The following is an 18970-nucleotide window of genomic DNA, read 5'->3' on the forward strand; positions in this document are numbered from 1 at the left end:
TGATTGGCGTCCCTGGTAGTGACCTGTCGGTCTTTGGCGGGAGAATCGGTCGTGATGGATGGGAAGAGACGGGAGTGGGTCCCGATTTTCTGCGGCTGAGGGCGTCCGAGCCGAAGCAGCGTTGCTGATTTAGGGGCAGGGAGGAACGAGTCGACTCCCCGAGCGGACGGTGAGGATGCCAGGCAGGCCGGCGGTCCCGGGCCTGCAGCCCCTGCGACGTGAAGGCGGGAGGCGTGTCCCCTCTCAGCCCGGGAGGGTCGCGTCCTTACCGTCGCTCGGGGTCTCGGCCCGTGAAAGGGGGCTTCTCGCTATTTGATGGGTGGTGTCTGTCATAGGATGTTGGATTCGTGGTTCCACACTTTTAAAATGAAGTCTGCGAGCCATTTAGGGACTCGGAAGGCAGACCAGAACCGGGGCCCGGGTGGCCCCAAAGCGCGAATCTTGCACGGAGGTGTGAACAGCACGGTCGTGTGGGTTTGCGGGTAGCTCTGCGCTTCTGTGATGGCCCTGGAGCATCGGGGTCCCCTGACCCCTTGGGAGACTTACTTGCACTTTAAACTATTAGCGGTGGGTCAACCCTGCAGTCATTTGACAGATACGGATAGATGAGACTGGGGAGAACGTCTGTCCTGGCGCCCCACTTAAATAGTATATGATGCTTTGGGCTAAAACCTTTAACCCCCTTGTCAAATGGTAAGAAAGGGGTGTTGATTCTCCTTTGAACGTAGAAACTAGGGTTCTACTAAATAATTTAAAGTCCAATCAAACCTTTTTTGCAGTTTAATCCTTGTTATCTAATTTGCCACTTATGAGAGTTTGGACCCTTTTATTTTATTTTTTTATTTATTCATTTTAGAGAGGAGAGGGAGAGACAGAGAGAGAGAGAGAGGAGAGACAGAGAGAGAGAGAAGGGGGGTGGAGCTGGAATCATCAACTCCCATATGTGCCTTGACCAGGCAAGCCCAGGGTTTCGAAGCGGCGATTTTAGCATTCCAGGTCAACGCCATTCCAGGTCAACGCTTTATCCACTGCGCCACCACAGGTGAGGCCAGTTTGGATCCTTTTAATTTCTTCTAGTTTACAAATCCCATAAGTAATCTCTCCAATTAAAAAAAAAAAGTGCAATGTATCTTACAATTCCTGGATAGCCTGTAAGTAATCCTGAATTAGTAAATACTGTGTTCCTAATCTGTAAATTGTGTTGAAAGTATCTGCTCTTCAGGATTATGAGACTGACCAATATTGTTTGTATGTAAAGTGGTCCAATTCCAGCCTTACTTGGTAGGTAGTACTCAGTAATAGTCACATGAGCACCAGAGATTTGACTACATAGTTTGAATTCTGAATCTGCCATTTATTTACATTATGATTTTGGGAAAATTGTTCACCTGTTAATGTACTTGTACACTAGTTTCCTTTTTTGTAAAATGTCTCTAAAAATAAGATCTACACGATAATGTGAACATTTAAAGCATCGTAACAGCGTCTAGCATATGATCTCACTGAATAAATGCAAGCTGTTGCTGAAGAGAGCTAAAGTGAGGACCTGCCACATGCCAGGCACTATCTGCACTGAGTGGTCTCATCAACCTCTACAGAATGTGTAGCCTGCTCAGTAGCTGGTATCCAGTTGTCCTAGAAGCAGCAGTGAATGCTGTGTGTTTCTCTGGACCTTCCTCTTGTCCTCTTGGCATTTATTCAGCATTAGGAATCCTGGTGGGCTGGAGAGATGTAGGGCAGTGTTTTTCAACCACAGGTCCGTGGACCATTCCAGTAGAAATTTCGTGCCAACTGTGAAAAGGTTAACTACCCTGATCTGAAGATTAAAGACCCAATGATCTTAGTCAAATTTGCTTATGCTCAGGGTGATTTCTGCCTTAGTGGTCCCTGAAATAATTCTCCTATTTTCACCAGTCCCCAAGCATCAAAAGACTGAAAACCACACGTATAGAATAATGGGAGTTACATTTCTGGAAGGCAGTATAATGCCTCTGTGGGTCTGCATCCTGTTCTGTGAACTATACCACGGAGTATTCATGTCTCATTTGCCCACCCCAGGCAATCTGCAAAACCCAAGTCAGACTCTCATCTTCCAAAAATTCTGCTGTGGCCGCTACTGTCTTTAGAGGAAGTCCAAACCAATCAGCATAACAGAAGGGCTCTGAATCCTATTTCTCACTTTTTCTGTCTCTTCCCTCACTACTCACTCTTACATTTGACTCTTTAATTGTGCTGCTTAGAGTCCCTTGATTGTGCTTGACTTCCACAGGCCTTTGTACATACTGATTCCCATTTGGAAATACCTTCCCCAGCATCTGCCCTGGTTAATGGTTATTTCAGCCCATGGCTTGACATTGCAACCTTCCGGAAGCTTGTTAGGTGCCCTGGGCTGGGCGGGGTGCCCCTCCCCTCCATGCTTTCTCTTGTCACATTCTATTGTAATTACCGTTCAACACTGATTCTGAAAATTTCTTGAGGTTATGAATAGTGTTCATTTTAGTCTGGCACGTGGTAAGTATTAAATAAATGTGTGTGATTCATAAGTAATAGGCAGGTGTCCTATTTTATATGTGAAAATGAGAAATGGAATCCAGAATTACAAATTATAACTTTATTGAACACTTCCTCCACCCCACCCCCAGGTCTTTTAGGGCTGGGTGGGTGCTCAAATTCAAGCACACATGACAGTCACCTGCAGGGCATATTAAAAATACTGCTGGATCCTGACCCTGGACTTCTGATTATGGGTCAGGGGAAGAACCCAAGAATCTGAATTTCTAACTAGTTTCCAGCTGATGCTGATGGTCCAGGGCTCATAACTGGAACCAAGACTTTAAGGGAAAAAGATAATTTTCTTTGGCACATGTATTTATTTATTCACCAGGAGGGATTTTAGATTTCCAAATTTGCCCACAATAACAATTTTATTCAGTGGCATAGACTAACAATAGAACTTGTTGCATTGATATTGAAAGTAATTTTTCCTTTGCAGAGGACTTATGTATATTCGGTACTAGATCCTGTAGTATGTTGACTTTAAGATGTAAAAAGGAAAAAAAAAAAAAAAAAAAAAAAAAAGATGTAAAAAGGAAAGTAAAATACAAGGGGGCCCTCTTGTGGTGACCATAGCAATTAAAACTAAAAATCCAAGCTCTATAACAGGGGTAGTCAACCTTTTTATATCTACCGCCCACTTTTGTATCTGTTAGTAGTAAAATTTTCTAACCACCCACCGGTTCCACAGTAATGGTGATTTATAAAGTAGAGAAGTAACTTTACTTTATAAAATTTATAAAGCAGAGTGACAGCAAGTTAAAGTATGTAATAATAATTGCTTACCAAGTACTTTATGTTGGATTTTCGCTAAGTTTGGCAGAATGAATCTTTATAAAACAACTTACTATAGTTAAATCTATCTTTTTATTTATACTTTGGTTGTTCTGCTACCACCCACCATGAAAGCTGGAATGCCCACTAGGGGGTGGTAGGGACCAGGTTGACTGCCACTGATCTATAAGAAACCCAACCTGGGCCCTGGCTGGTTGGCTCAGTGGTAGAGCGTCGGCCTGGCGTGCAGAAGTCCCGGGTTTGATTTCCGGCCAGGGCACATAGGAGAAGCGCCCATCTGCTTCTCCACCCCTCCCCCTCTCCTTCCTCTCTGTCTCTCTCTTCCCCTCCCGCAGCTGAGGCTCCACTGGAGCAGAGATGGCCTGGGCGCTGGGGATGGCTCCTTGGCCTCTGCCCCAGGCGCTAGAGTGGCTCTGGTAGCAACAGAGCGACGCCCCCAGTGGGCAGAGCGTCGCCCCCTGGTGGGTGTGCCAGGTGGATCCCGGTGGGGTGCATGCGGGAGTCTGTCTGACTGTCTCCCCGTTTCTGGCTTCAGAAAAATACAGAAAAAAAAAGAAAAAGAAAAAAGAAAAGAAACCCAACCTGGGGAAGGGGAATCATTTCTTTTTTAAAAATTTTTTTAAATTAATTTATTTATTCATTTTTAGAGAGAGAGGAGAGAGAGAAGGGGGAAGGAGCAGGAAGCATCAACTCCCATATGTGCCTTGACCAGGCAAGCCTGGGGTTTTGAACCGAGGACCTCAGCATTCAAGGTCGACACTTTATCCACTGCGCCACCACAGGTCAGGCGGGAATCATATTTCTGATACATGTTATGGCACTGGAAGAAGTTTTGCAGACTAATCACTTACATGTTTTATTTTGCATTCTCTTACTTGACAAATTCCTTTTCCACAGTGTGTTGTCACTCGCTGTGTTCTTAGTGGCAGATAATCACTCATCTGTTTCCCTCAGTAGTTGCATAGTCTGGGAACTCTGATTCTTTCTCAGGTCAACCGTTTGTGGGAAAGTTGTATATGATACTATGCCTCTCATCGGGGTTGAATATTCTTTGTCATTTTTTATTTCAGGTGTTATAAATAGTTGAAAAATCACTAGTTATTTTCTGAAACTGACTGGTTAATAACTTAAGAAGAAACAATGGAAAGCCAAGAATTTACTGTAAGTCTTCCCACTATTTTTTCTTCCGCATTTTAAAAATGTTATTGGAGTTGCCATATATAGCAAAACAACAACAACAACAAAAAAAACCCCCAAAAACCCAAACCTGACCGGTGGTGGCACAGTGAATAGAGCATCGACCTGGGACATTGAGGTCCCAAGTTTGAAACCCCGAGGTCACCAGCTTAAGCGTGGGCTTATCCAGCTTGAGTGCAGGCTCACCAGCTTGAGCATGGGATTATAAATAAGACCCCATGGTTGCTGGCTTGAGCCCAAGGTTGCTGGCTTGAGCAAGGGGTCACTAGCTTGGCTGGAAACCCCTCGGTCAAGGCACATATGAAAAAGCAATGTACAACCAAAGTGATATAATGATGAGTTGACGCTTCTCATCTTTCTCTCTTCCTGTCCTTCTCTCTCTCTTAAAAAAATAACCAAAAAACCTGAAACCTGAATGCAAGACACTCAGTTAAATTTGAATTTTAGATAAACAGTGAAGAGTTTTTAGTATAAGTGTCTATGTCCCAAATATTGTCCAGTATTTTAACTGGCAACCCTATTGTCTACTATTTACACTTGTTACACAAAGTCTTTTGGACCAAATCTCAAAAGCTTGGGACCAGGATATAATGACTTTCTCTTGTAGAACTAGCATACCTCTTCTTTGTAGATCAATGGTCTTAAACCATTAGGTCTAAGGACCCTTTTTACTTTTGAAAATTATTGAGGACTCCAAATCATTTTTTATCTGTTTGGTCTGTTTGATATTAGAAGTTATAACAGATATTTTAAAGATATTTATTAAAAATAAGCCCTGGCCGGTTGGCTCAGCGGTAGAGCGTCGGCCTAGCGTGCGGAGGACTCGGGTTCGATTCCTGGCCAGGGCACACAGGAGAAGCGCCTATTTGCTTCTCCACCCCTCCGCCGCGCTTTCCTCTCTGTCTCTCTCTTCCCCTCCCGCAGCCAAGGCTCCATTGGAGCAAGGATGGCCCGGGCGCTGGTGATGGCTCCTTGGCTTCTGCCCCAGGCGCTAGAGTGGCTCTGGTCACAACATGGCGACGCCCAGGATGGGCAGAGCATCGCCCCCTGGTGGGCAGAGCGTCGCCCCTGGTGGGCGTGCCGGGTGGATCCCGGTCGGGCGCATGCGGGAGTCTGTCTGACTGTCTCTCCCTGTTTCCAGCTTCAGAAAAATGAAAAGAAAAAAAAAAAGATATTTATTAAAAATAATAAAACTGTTATATTTCATATACATTACATTTTTAAGGAAAATACCTATGTTTTCCAAAACAATAACAAAGAAACATTGGGAAGAGTAGCATTGCCATAAGTTTTCTACATATCCCTTTAACATTTGACTTAATTCTCAGATCTGCTTTTTTATTCAATCTGAAATTGAATCTTACAGTGTTGCACCTAAACAACCCATACATGACTTCACTATGCTGGCCCAAAAGGCAAGTCAACCAGTTCCTCACTTTGTACTTTTGGAAACCAGGTGTTGTATACTCATCAGAAGATGAAGAAATCAAAAGTGTGGCAAGATGGAATTCTGAAGCTCTCTCACTTGGGAAACAAAGTAAGTGCCAAGCAGTGGATGACAGTCCTAGAGCTTTGTGTGCAAAGCAGTGGATGACAGAGTCCTAGAGCTTTGTGTGCAGTCTCCGTATGTCTGTGTTTGAGTCACGTCATTATCTTTTGTTTTATTTTTTTTAATGGACTTTAATGGGGTGACATTGGTTAATTCTTCTGATTTGAACAGATGAATGTTTAGCCTGTCCCCATCTGTATTTTTTTTTAATCACTTGTCTTACACTAATTCATTCATTCATTCACAGTTTGATTTGATTCTGTGTAATTTTTTCTTTTATAGTCTTATCTGGTGAGGGCCAAGTCTTCAAAGTCTTATTGATTTTGTCTTAGATTAAAAGGACATCTGATTGGAACTGAATATCCTTCCTTTCTTCTTGTGATATAGAGTCACAGTAGTAAGGTCCAGCTAGTGGCATCCAACTTCATTTTCAACTATCCCATGTATTTATTGTATCCATCATGCACCCATTTAGAGTATACAGTTCAGTGGGTGTTAGTGTATTCACAGAATTTTGCAACCATTACAGTCTAATATTAGGACATTTTTGTCAGCCCCAAGAGAAATCCCATGCCCATTGGTAGTTACTACTCAGTATGCAGCCCAAGCTCTAAGTCACCGCTAATCTACTTCTTGCCTCTGGATACTTGCCTGTTCTGGGCCTTTCACATGAATGCAGGCAGACAGTACTGGACCTTTGTGAACTGTGATTTGTTTGTTTTCAGTGTCCATGCATGCTAAACCAGTTATCAGTACTTTATTCCTTCTCATTGCTGAAGAGTACTCTGTTGCATGGGTTTGTTGCATTTTACACATCCATTCATCAGCTGATATACATGTGAGTTCCACTTACACTAATTCATTCATTCATTCACTATTTTGGCTATTATGAATAATGCTAATGTGAACATTTGTGTGCCAGTTTTTTGTGAAAACGTGTTTTCATTGATCTACCTAGGAGTGGAATTGCTAGATCCTGTGGCCACTCTGTGTTTAATCGTTTAAGGAACTGCCTAACTTGCAGAGTGATGGAAACAACAATATTTAAAGGGCTAGTGGAGAAGTGCTGTGAATGCCAACAGAGACTCAGGAGACACCTTCTTGGCTCCCCCATCTCCTGTGCCTCCCATGCACACATTCTGTTCCTCACACCTCATGAGCAGCGACGTCCGTCACCCATGTCCTCGTCACCCTTGTCCTCGCCCCAACTGCCCACACCCCTGCAGCAGTCTCCACGACTGTCTCCTCTTGCCTCTCTGCATATTCTGTTCTGTTTGCTTCCCCGTTCCACCCCAAGATGCTCCTGGTACGGATTAATTTTTTGACTTTCTGTGTGTGCCTTCACTCTCTTCACAGAATGACATTTAAGACAGAAGCACTTTCTAATCCAAGTAAACAAAGTGGATGATCCTTGCCTTACATGATTCACTTGTAGAACAATTTTAATTTTAGATTTGCTGTTGAAGTTATTTACAAAATGCAGAACTTTGTTGTGTACTGTTTTCAGATTTATTTTGTTTTAATACAGGCAGTTTTATATGATGACAAAGGAGAATGTTTGGACAGTTTGTTTCTGAAGCACCCTGAGGTATTTGAATGTATCTACCTTATTTTTAAGTATCGTTTAAAAATCCCTTTAAATGTTTCTTTTATGAACGGTGTTAAATAGTATAGTCAAGGTACTCATTTATAATTATTACTAGTGTTTCTTGAGCAGTTATGACTAGCCATACTCCATGTTAGAAGCTTTCAGACATTGGTTTAACGTGTACATAACCCTGTGACTTTCAGATTAGGAGTGCAGTCCAGGAAGCTAAGTAGCCCCCCACATCAGTGTTGCAGTGGTGGGGCTGGAGTGTGGACCAGGCAATGACTCGAGTCTGAATCGCTTACATGGTTTTGATAGATAGAGAACAGTGGGAATTATTTTGTGAAATTATTCCTATTTACAGTCTTGTCTCGACCTGTGGTGGCGCAGTGGATAAAGCGTTGACCTGGAAATGCTGAGGTCACCGGTTCGAAACCCTGGGCTTGCCTGGTCAAGGCACATATGGGAGTTGACGCTTCCAGCTCCTCCCCCCCTTCTCTCTCTCTCTCTCTCTCTCTCTCTCTCCCTCCCTCCCTCCCTTCCTCCCTCCCTCCCTCCCTCCCTCTCCTCTCCTCTCTAAAACGAATAAAAAAAAAAAAACTAAGCTTAAAAAAAAAAAACTATGTACAGTCTTGTCTCATCCATTGTCTCCTGTTGGAGGAGGAAGGGAGGGGAACTGAAGGCATGTTTGGTGTAAAGACTAAGGTTAGTGGGTTGTGCATCCCAGGGTGGTTGCCACTGCACATACTCCTGCAGTGCAGCTGTGTGTCTGGCTTCTGTGCTCTGACAGTCAGCGGACACTGCTGGGTTGGGCTGCACACTGGGAGGAGCTCAAGTAGTGCGCCCAGCAGTTTAGTGCAGTCACTCTGACGGTGTTGAGACGCATCTCCTTGGTATGGTGCTGATTTGGGCCATGGTTTTAATCTACTTTTAAGTTTTATATGATACTAGTTATGCTTGTAGTAGTCTTGTTTTTATCAAGAGATGGAGAGAAGCATCAACTTGTTTTACTTAGTTGTTCCATTTAGTTGTGTACTTGATTGCTCCTCCAATGTGCCCTGACTGGGGGTCGAACACGCAACCTCTAGTGTGCTGGGTCACTGAGCCACCTGGCCAGGACCTGATTGCTTTAACTTTTAAAAATTACATGTAGTTGTGTGGATTCTAAGTGACCTCCTTGAAAGGAGGCATATTTTGTTTCTTATTTGTTCCGTATTGCCAGCACATAACAAGGGGTCTCATACAGGTCCCCAATATGAGGACATGTCGAACACACAAATTAGTGACATGTTTATTGTATTATTCTTTTTTCTGCATGCTGGTGCTTAACTACTGTATAATAATTTAAAAAAGAATTTAGTTATTGATTCATTCACTCAGTAACTTCACTGAATATCCATTGTGTCTTACTAGTGCCAGTAAGCTCACAGGAATGCAGAGGTCATCCAGTAATTCTCTTTAACATCTAGGTGAAGCCTGGAGATGATTTAGAAAGTGATCGATTCTTAATCACAGTGGAGGAGGTTAGAGCCGCTAGAGGCACCGCTGTGAACCAGGACGTCGGAAGAGAAGGCGCAGAGTTCAGGCCCAGGCAGCTTGTGTCCTCTGGCCAGCCCCTAGGATGCCAGCCTGCTGGTCTGAAGAGGAGGTTTGCTGTAAGTTTCTCTGGAAAGACAGTGTCGGTGTCCCTGTAAAGGCATTTCAGGAGGTGGTGAATTTTTAGTTGTTGGAGTCTGGTTAGTCTTGCACCCAGGATATGCTTAGGTAGAAAGTAAACCCCACTTAGGATAGATCTTAATAAAAACAAACTATGTCTTAATTATTACTTTACCTTACAAAACATACACAGTCCTTTCTACTTCTTTTCTTTTTTTTAAGCCAGTTCATTTCACATTTTCTTTATAAGCAGTAGAATAGCTAATCATTGTCTTACTATTTTTAGGGTTTTCAAGGACCACGTCAAGTGCCAAAGAGAAGAGCTGTTATGGAAGGTGGTGGATCCACGGCGTCACGAGAAGCTGTGTACCCTGGCCCCAGCTTCCTGTCTACGTTCTTGAGTACCCCTCTTTTGTTTCCTGCTGCGGGCGGGAGAGAAGCGAATGGGGTGTCCACGGACCCTGAGAACACTGTCGTCTGCAAGGACAGAGGGGGACAGGACTGGCCTCTTTCTGCAGGCGGCCCTGCCCTGTCCTCCAGGAGCCGCCCGGATGGGCTGTGGGAGGAGCATCTTCTCTGCTCACTCGTCAGTCCCGCAGACAGGCTTGCCCCTTCCTTCCTGACCAGGGAGCCCATGCAGAGAGAGCGTGCGGCCTCTCCCTGCTTTCGAGTCACAGAGACCGTGAGGAGCAAGGCGCAGATCCTCGCTCTACTCAAGTCCAAACCAGCCAGTGTGTTCCGGGATGGGAACGCTGAGATGGCGGGACATTGCCCGCAGGTGCAACCACGAGGAAGTGTAAACAGCCCCACTGAACCCGAGTGCTTGACTGAACAGAAAGAATGCATATTGGGGACAGCAGAAGGCGTACGGTGCCAGCAACCGGCAGAAAATACCGTGAGACGTGGAAGGCGGTGGACCATGTATCTGTCCTCGCAGAGCTCACCTGTTCACTCTCCTGTAGATGGAAATGACCAAGAAAGGACACCCAAGGGCCAGGGAGAGGACGTCAATTTAAACTTGAGAGACCTTTTGGTACAAAAAAGGATCCAGTTCTTTGAAACAGGTGCTGAAAATGGGAAAAAGTATAACGAAGACAGGCCAGTAGATGATACCACTCCATACTGGGATCAGGATGTAAAACTAGCGATTCCTTCGTTCTGTGAAAGCCAGCGCTTGCCCATTACCTGTGGTGTGGGAAATGATGGCCGAGGATCAGAACTCGACATTCCGGAAAATACTAAAATAGCTGTTAATCACTATGATCAGATGTGCATGAACAGGTCAATTCTTACTAGAGAAAATGCTCAGGAGATAAATTCATGTGGAACACCAGAACAAACAGTGTCTAATCTGCAGGAATCTGAATGTCCACAAATTGACTCTTCCCTAAGTAACAATTCTGAGGTCTCTGATGTCATTACCAACATGTTTTCTAGGAGTGATGCTGACAAGGGAAGTCTTAGTTTTCTTGAACCTATGAGGAATGTAATGCAGCCAGTTTTGGAGGTAAATTTTAACCTGAACAATTTTGAAACCAGTGACACCGAGGAGGAATCTCAGGAAGGCGACAGAATGTCCCAGGATCGCGAGGGTTGGGAGAAGGAAACCTTGGCTGATGACTGCTGTTCGGGTGCGGAGAACAGGTATGAGAGTGTACACTGTGAAGGAGGCGACAGCACACCTTTACCTCCCTTACCGCCTGTTGGAGCTAAACCTGTAGAGACATTTCCTACCGACGAGGCTCTGCCATCACAGCTTTGTGGTAAAAGGTGTGTAGGTTTTGACACAGGACCTTGGAAAGCTGGACCCATGTGTGGTGACTCCGCTTTAGAGTGGACCGATGATGTGTACGTAGGCGATGAAGATGTTACTACACCTATCCAAAAAGTCAGAAGTAACTACGATTTTGCTTCAGTCCTAAATAAACCTAAAGGTACAAACTCAAATTTACATATTTCTCATTGCTTAAACGTAGACACTAATCAGACTCCTGAAAGCAACCTGTTTTCGAAACAGACTCAACATCAGCCTTTTATTAGGGAAAGTGACTTAGAAGGAAATGATGGACAGGTTTTACGGTTAACCTCTGGCAGTGACAACAGTATCCAACTATTAAATGCCAGTCCGAGTCACCATGAGGAATGTATTGCCCTCGATAAATCAAGCCCCCAAGTTGCCAGTTCTTTGTTTTACCCTCTGGGAAGGAAGCATCCTATTTTCAAAGACACAGAAGCACATGTTCCCGGATCTGAAGATTTGGGAGGGATTCCGAGTTTACCCCACGACCAGATTGAAGTAGCTACTGCTGGGGAAGGCGGACAAACCTGGAATAGTCCTAGGAGTTCTTCAGAGCCCTTGGGATTCTTAAATAGCATTTCTCTTTTAAAGTCGTTGTCTGAATATAGTACGGCTTTCAAAGGCTTGGAAATACTGAAAAAGAAAAATAGGACCGGTACGCAACAAGGAACGCTGCCAATGCGTGAGCCAGAGAGCAGCCCTGAAGGTTAGCATGGCCTCTGCTCTGGGTTTTCTTTAGAGCTGAGAGCACGGGAAGGTACTTTCTCTGGAGGCTGCGTTAGAGCCTTGCGTGGTGTTTAAATAGGTAATATGCGTGCTTGGTAAAATCAGTTCTATTAGAGAGTGACAGTGAGAAGTCAGTCTCCCTCATTCCACATTCCTCTGCCCACTCCTCAAAATGGTCCCATCCAGAGGTCCTGTGCTCTCTGCAGGTCATGTAAGTAAACATATGTGTGTTCTCTCATGCATGTTGGACACGTGCTAGGAGCTGTGTTCAGAAAAAAATCTTGAGTTCAGAGTGAAGATCTCTAATTCCACTTCTACACCACAGAGTTCTTCTCCTTCTTGCACCCCATTCCCACAGTGAGAAGGGGCCCAGGCTCCTGGCCAGGCCAGTCTGTGCACTCTGCAGCTCGACAGTGTACATCAGGGTGTCCAGGGCGCTGCAATATCACTGCCGGCAGAAAGCACAACCTGCACACTCCGCAAGACCTTTGCAGTGTTTTTTTGTTTTTAGACTGTCCTGCTGAATATAGAGTTGAGTGTTACGTTCAGATGTTACTTGGGTTACTTTTTCTCTTCCGTATGATTGTTATCCGATACAAATATAGTTGAGTTCATTGTTTACATTCACTAGGAGGGCTTTTTTGGCCATCCATGTTGACTTATTTCTATATATTTCTAACTATGTAAAATATTGACCTGATTAAAAGTCAAAGCCATATGAAGGTGTATACTTAGCCTCCTTCCTTATGCATTTCACCCTGTTCCTGCCTGCCTGCTCTAACACTTAGAGTCTAAGTAACCTCTGCCACAAAGATAATCAGCTCCATGTGGATCCTGTTTCCCTCATTCTGCCGGAGACTCCGTGCTCATGTGTTCGTTAGCGCTTACTTCCCACTGCAGTGCCTCCTGCAGTGCCTCCTGCAGCGCCTACTCATTGGGCCTGCCCCTTCCCGGGCACAGCTCTGTGACACTCCTGAGTGGATGGGCCGCTGTATACACAGCTGGTCTCCACTGTTTGCTATTACACGTAATGTGACAATAGGTAGCCTCGCATGTCTATATAAATAAATGGGTTTTCTGAAGATTTTTGCAGGTATGCAAATACCAAGCATAGGTTTGCCGGGTGAAAGTGTCTCAGCCACCTCAGAACTGCCTCCGTAGGAACGACACCAGCCGTGGGTGGGAAGCCTGTCTCCTCAGCCTCGCCCGCCTAGCAGACGAGAAGGGGCATTTCGGTGCATATTTAATTTGTATTTCTCTTTTTACATCAGTGAAAAGTAATTTTGGTTAAAGAATTATACTTTTCCCATGCATCTGAGAGCTGTATATTAGGAAATGACGTTGTGATCCATTTCACTACAATGTTACAAAATATTTACAAGAAAATATTAAAAATAAATACAGGCCATGGCTGAAAAGCTCAGTTGGTTAGAGCATCATTCCGAAGCACAGGGGTTGCTGGTTCAATCCCTGGCCAGGGCACATACAGGGGCAAATTGATGTTCCTGTCTCTCTCTCCCTTCCTTTTTTGCTAAATTTAATAAATAAGTTTTTTTTAAAGTTAAAAAAATATAAACACAGGAGGCAAAACGGGGTGAAATGAAGTGTTTTCCCCAGTGCTTACAGCACACAAGAGAATCAAAACAAGTACCAGAGTCCCCTGACCACAAGTTCCAAGAGAGGAAAGAGCCAGGATAGAAACGGTGTGAGGGAATGGTGTTAGAAGAACCTCTTCAGTGAAGTCGTGTTTCTCTTAGTACAAGGGACACTGAGCTGCTTTTCGTATGTGTTAGCATTTGTGTACAGTTCTCCCTGTACTGCCCTACGTCATCCCCATGTTTTAATGGCTGTTACTCTGGCTGATTTGTTTCAGCTCTCTGTCTGTTACATGTGTGCTCTTTACCTTTCCGTCTGTCAGTGGTCTTCAAACTTTGCATGTGGTACATTGTCAACAGCATTTTTAAAAAGAAATAATTGAGAACATGTTAGGAAAGGCAGTGAGTATTGTAGACACGTGATGTGTGTGAGCAGTCTGCTCTGTGGTACGCAAGGGAAAGTTAACACAGCTCTTATTTGAGCATCTCAAGGGATTCCTGAGAAAAAGAGGGATCAATTCTTGTACCTGCTAAAATTTTTCTTTAAAATGCAGTTAAGTGTGACGATGATCGTTACAGTTTTCTAAAAAATTAAAAATAAGGAAAAATCTTGAAAAATAAATTTGTGTAGATACAGTTACATAATGTCATAAGGATATAAATTACTACTATGAAGATATAAGAATTACAGAATTTAGTTTTGGGAAATCTTTCCTCGTCATTTTGGAAAAAAGGGTTGGTTACATTGCCCCCCCCCCTCTTTATTTTAAAAAATTTTATTCATTTTTTTTAGAGAGAGAAGGGGGAGGAGCAAGAAGCATCAACTCCTATATATGCCTTGACCGGGCAAGCCCGGGGTTGCAAACCTGCGACCTCAGCGTTCCAGGTTCACTGCGCCACCCCAGGTCAGCATGGCCTCTCTTTACTTGCAGTAATTATGTCACATAATGTCGTCACAGATACTGGCTGTTAGAGGAACTGCAGGGTTAGGTTCCTTCAAACCTCTGGTCAGAACATCTTCATGAGCTCATCCGTACAAAGCCTTATTATGTGAGTTGTCATTTGAAGACACCTTACCCTTCATTGTTGACTCATTAACACTGAAGTCGTGGCCAACCCCTCTGACAACAGTGTGGAAAACGTGCACTAAGTAAACTGGGAGAAGGGCACTGTTAACAGTAGGAGCTGAGACAACAAGTTAGAAATGTTTATTTTGGATTTCTTTCCTGGGTGAAGGCAGTAAAGGAAAAAACATCAATTTTCATCCACTGCTTTTTTTTTTTTTTTTAAGTGAAAGGTGAAAGGAGAGGAAATAGACTCCTCTGTGTGTCCTGACTAGGATCTACCTGGCAACCCCCATCTGAGGCCGATGCTCAAATCAACCAAGCTATCCTCAGTGCCTGAGACCCGGGGCAATGCCCAAACCAATGGAGCCACTGGCTGTGAAAGGGAAGAAGAGAGAAGGGGGAGAGGGAGGGAGAGAACCAGATGGGCGCTTCTCATGTGTGCTCTGACTGGAAGTCAAACCCAGGATATCTGCACGCTGGGCCAACTTGCTATCCACTGAGCCAGCCAACCGGCCAGGGCCCACCCACTGCCTTTCTAAAGCTCTTTAAATCAATAACATCAAGTGCCCAAATTACTTGTTTTTATTTCACTTAGTGTATTTTGAGATCTTAACAGGAAAATAACGAAGTCTGAAATAAATTGGCAAAACATTAAGTTTATACCAGGTATAGCTATGACTTTTCTTTTTTTCACAGGAATGATCACTTTAAAATGATAGTCTTCTTTGTGTCTTTAGAAGGAATGGAGATGTTTGAATATGCACTTTTAGGGAAAAGATTCTGTTCCTAAACTGATGCCCATGAGGTGGTCTGGCCAAGCCACCCGGCCAGCTTCCCCTCTGCTGCCTCTGAGTCTGTCCTCCTCCTGCCCCTGGATGCTGACCCACACAGCTGGGGGTCCCTTGTCTTCGGGTTCGGCTGCAGCGTGATTTCCCGTGACAGCCCTCGCTGTCATCCTGTCTGAAACGACTCTCGTGTCTCATTGATGGGAGGCCCTCGGGTCCCCGTCTGAGCTTACCTGGCTTGTCTATGGTCTGCGTCTCTCCCATTGTGAGGGACCTTGAGTGTCCCTCACTTGTTTTTACTGCCTGCAAGCTGCGTGTAGAAAATAATGGAAGTGTTTTTACAACAATCATCAAGACTGCCACATCTTAAAATTTGTTATAGTGCTTGTTTCGTTCAGTTTAGAGTTAGGCGGAAGTTTTAAAAAATTTCATAGCACTCTTTGTGCACAGAATAAAATCACTGGGTTTTGTCCATTCCAGCCGGGAAGCCATTGGTCACAGTTGTTCCACAAGTTGGTCCCAAGTCTCCCCGTCTGAACCAGGATTCTCAGCAGGTACGTGACTTCCTCGACCACTGTGCTGTCATTCACAGGGAGGTTTAACACTACAGAGAATCCCAAGCTATCGCAGCTCGCGACCTCACTTGTGTCTCAGTAACGTCTCCACCCTTTGGCCTAGAGAGATACCTAGCAGTTCCACCTTGAGTAGCTCGAGGTGCAGACCAGCACAGTGCTATGTCCTAGTAACTCAGTAGGGACTTTTATTTTTATTTTTCCGACTTTTCTTGAGGTATAATTGATATGTACCATGGTACCAGTTTAAGGAATACAGTATGTGATACACATACACATTCTGCAGTGATTCCTGTAAGTTTTTTATTTTTAAATAGTCACAGTTGTTAACGGCATGTGCACAGGCACAGCGCAGCTTCTTGGACCTGGGGGTGGATTAGATGTGTTGCTCCACACTGTTCTTCGCATGTAAGCTGATTTTTATCACAGCGGTTTTCGAAAACTCAGCTTCCCAGGGACGAGAGGCCGTGGAGAGGCACCCAGCTCTGAGCTGCCATGAGCTGTATTCTATTCAGTGTCTGACGTGTCTATGACGTGGCACATCCCCCCCCCAGCACTCACTGTGGGGTTCGGGGGTGTGGCAGTCACACAGACCATTGCAGCACTAAGAGGAGGCATTGGACTTCCAGAGTCAGCCACCTAGGTCAGCGTGTCTTGTGAGGACACCGCGTTGCTGGAAGCACAGAGCCCGCACACGCCCTGCTCTTTCCGGCACACGTGTGGGGAAGGAATGGCGAGTGTTCCCTTTGCCTCACTTTGTCGTACTCGGGTTTTCATGCTGCTACTTCTTTTGCTTTTCATCTTGAATCCCCTTCTCTAACTACAGAACCTCTCCTAACCACTCAGAGACCGTTACTAACATTGCCAGCTGTTTCTGGCCTGTTTTTTTTTTTTATTCTTTTTTTAAGTATTTTAATTTTTTAAATTTATTTATTCATTTTTAGAGATGAGAGAGAGAGGGAGAGAAAGGAGAGAGAGAGAGAGAGAAGAGAGGAGCTGGAAGCATCAACTCCCATATGTGCCTTGATCAGGCAAGCCCAGGGTTTTGAACCGGCGACCTCAGCATTTCCAGGTCGACGCTTTATCCACTGCACCACCACAGATCAGGCTCTGGCCTGTTTTTAAAAATAAGGTTTGATTGATGTATACAGATTTATGCCCTTTCCCCTTAATGTCATATGTATTTTCTGACATTATTAAAAACTCCATAGATATCTTTCAAAGGTCATTTACCATTTCATCCTGGACACCCTACGCTTCAGACAAACATATCACTATTTTTCAGCATTTTGATTATTTTCAGCATTTTACTAAGCAAATAAAACTTTAGTAAATGATTTTGTACATAAGTCATTGTTTACACTGAAGTTATTTTCTTAGGTTGGATTTCCAGAGATGGAACTAACCTGAAAGGCTGAGAAAAACTCTCTTAGGTTCTTGATATACACGGTCAAATCTAAAAACCTTACTATTTGCAATACATTTACTTCACTTCATATTTACCAGTCCTATTACAGTCTTTTAAAATTCTTGCAATATGAAAGGAGCGTCTAATCAACCTTTCATTTTTATTTCTTTGATGATTATGCTGTGCTTACATTTCTGTCTGTAGAAGTTTGTATGTTATTTTGTAACTTATTGTTGCCTGTGGTTTCTCCCATGTCAGTGCTCTACTCTGGTGGTGGACGTGGACGGGGAAAATGAGGTTGAACCGAGCGAACCTCTACGGCAAGTTCACCTGCAACAGGTGGCGTGGCCGGAGCTGTCTTGTCCGTGTGGGCGGCACGTGAGCGTAGTTTGCACTTGGCCTCCTCACTTCCACACTCACTTCTGCTTAGTCCTACTCACTTTGCCAAACCTGCCATCCTCTGTACGTGTCGGCATGGTCTGTAAGTTTTGGTAAACAGCCAGTCTTTTTTTTATACAGCTAATTTTGCAAACTCGCAGGCATCACCTGATCCACGAATCATGGTGGATGGTCACTGATGCGCTCACAGCTTTGCTGCCCACAGCAGGACAGGACAGCGGCCCCACGTTGTGGTGACTTGGTTGTCTGTCACCTTGTGTGATAAAATCAGAAATAGCAATGGCAGCACTTAGCTTACAAATGATCACATTCTTGCTGGTTTTCTTCCACTGGAAAAAAATAGGTTTTAAACATTTTAATTACATTTATCACCAAGTATAAACTGCAAATAAACACCATCATTGTATTTTCCTCCAGAATGAATTGCCATTTAAAATAAATACCACTTAATTAAAAAAAAATCTATTGTAACCTCATAGCTATGAAAAAGGTCTTACAGATTTTCAAAAAAATGTTTCATCTTCTTAATATAGCAGCACCTTTGTATCTTTGTAACGACTTTCTTACTGCAACTGTCATAACTTAAAAATAACTTCTTGCTGTTGCCAATATATTGTATTTTTTGGTTGCTAGATGATTCATCCTTTAAATAAATTGTTATATTGTTTAATTTTTCCTTCTTTAATTTCATACCAGTTTTTGAATTAAATAATCCTCATTAACATCAACATTAGGTCTGATGGATTTATAATGTGTCAGTAATTTTGTTCTGGTGTTAAAAGAGTTAAAGTTTTAGAATTACAATTTTCTAATGAGTTTTAAGGTTAACCAGCATGGTGCCTGCTCTAACAGAGCATCCTTTGCCAGGGGCAGCTTGTAGCTCAATACATGTCCAGAGAGAGAAGCAGGTGGAGAAGGTGGGTTTTCAAAGAGCAAACCTAGCTTTCAGTTTTGGATATTTCCTCATCAAACTCATGAACATCCTGACTTATGTTGTTTTCTAGCTCTTTCCCTTGGGAAGGGAAGAAGACACCACCTTTGTGGGTGCTGCTTCTGTGCAGACAGAGCGGGGACCTTGGGGCTTTCAGGTACAGTTGTGAAGGGCGTTGATTCTCTAACCCAGTGTGTCTGCATGGCCGTCAGACTCGTCACAGGCAGAGCATCAGCAAGTGCAGTGAGTTCGCCAGTTTTAAGAACAAGAGAAATGAGAGACTCAAACACCATCTTTGGCCTCAAGCCCTCTCTCTTACCTGTGACCTAACGGGCGCAGGTGCTCGGGAAG

General features: G+C 43.9%; 1 protein-coding gene across 1 annotated transcript; it reads left to right on the plus strand.

The window, feature by feature from the left end:
• The first annotated feature begins 48 nt into the window (after positions 1-48).
• LOC136319446 (5'-3' DNA helicase ZGRF1-like) lies at positions 49-18788 on the plus strand. Its single transcript, XM_066252705.1, has 8 exons — positions 49-169; positions 4419-4509; positions 6002-6082; positions 7623-7682; positions 9152-9337; positions 9625-11842; positions 15790-15863; positions 18693-18788. Exons 2-8 carry the CDS (start codon positions 4489-4491, stop codon positions 18786-18788), a joined length of 2736 nt encoding a protein of 911 aa, XP_066108802.1. The 5' UTR covers positions 49-169; positions 4419-4488.
• The last annotated feature ends 182 nt before the right edge of the window (positions 18789-18970 follow it).

This window comes from Saccopteryx bilineata, chromosome 1 (genome assembly GCF_036850765.1).
Source record: "Saccopteryx bilineata isolate mSacBil1 chromosome 1, mSacBil1_pri_phased_curated, whole genome shotgun sequence".
NCBI lineage: Eukaryota > Metazoa > Chordata > Mammalia > Chiroptera > Emballonuridae > Saccopteryx > Saccopteryx bilineata.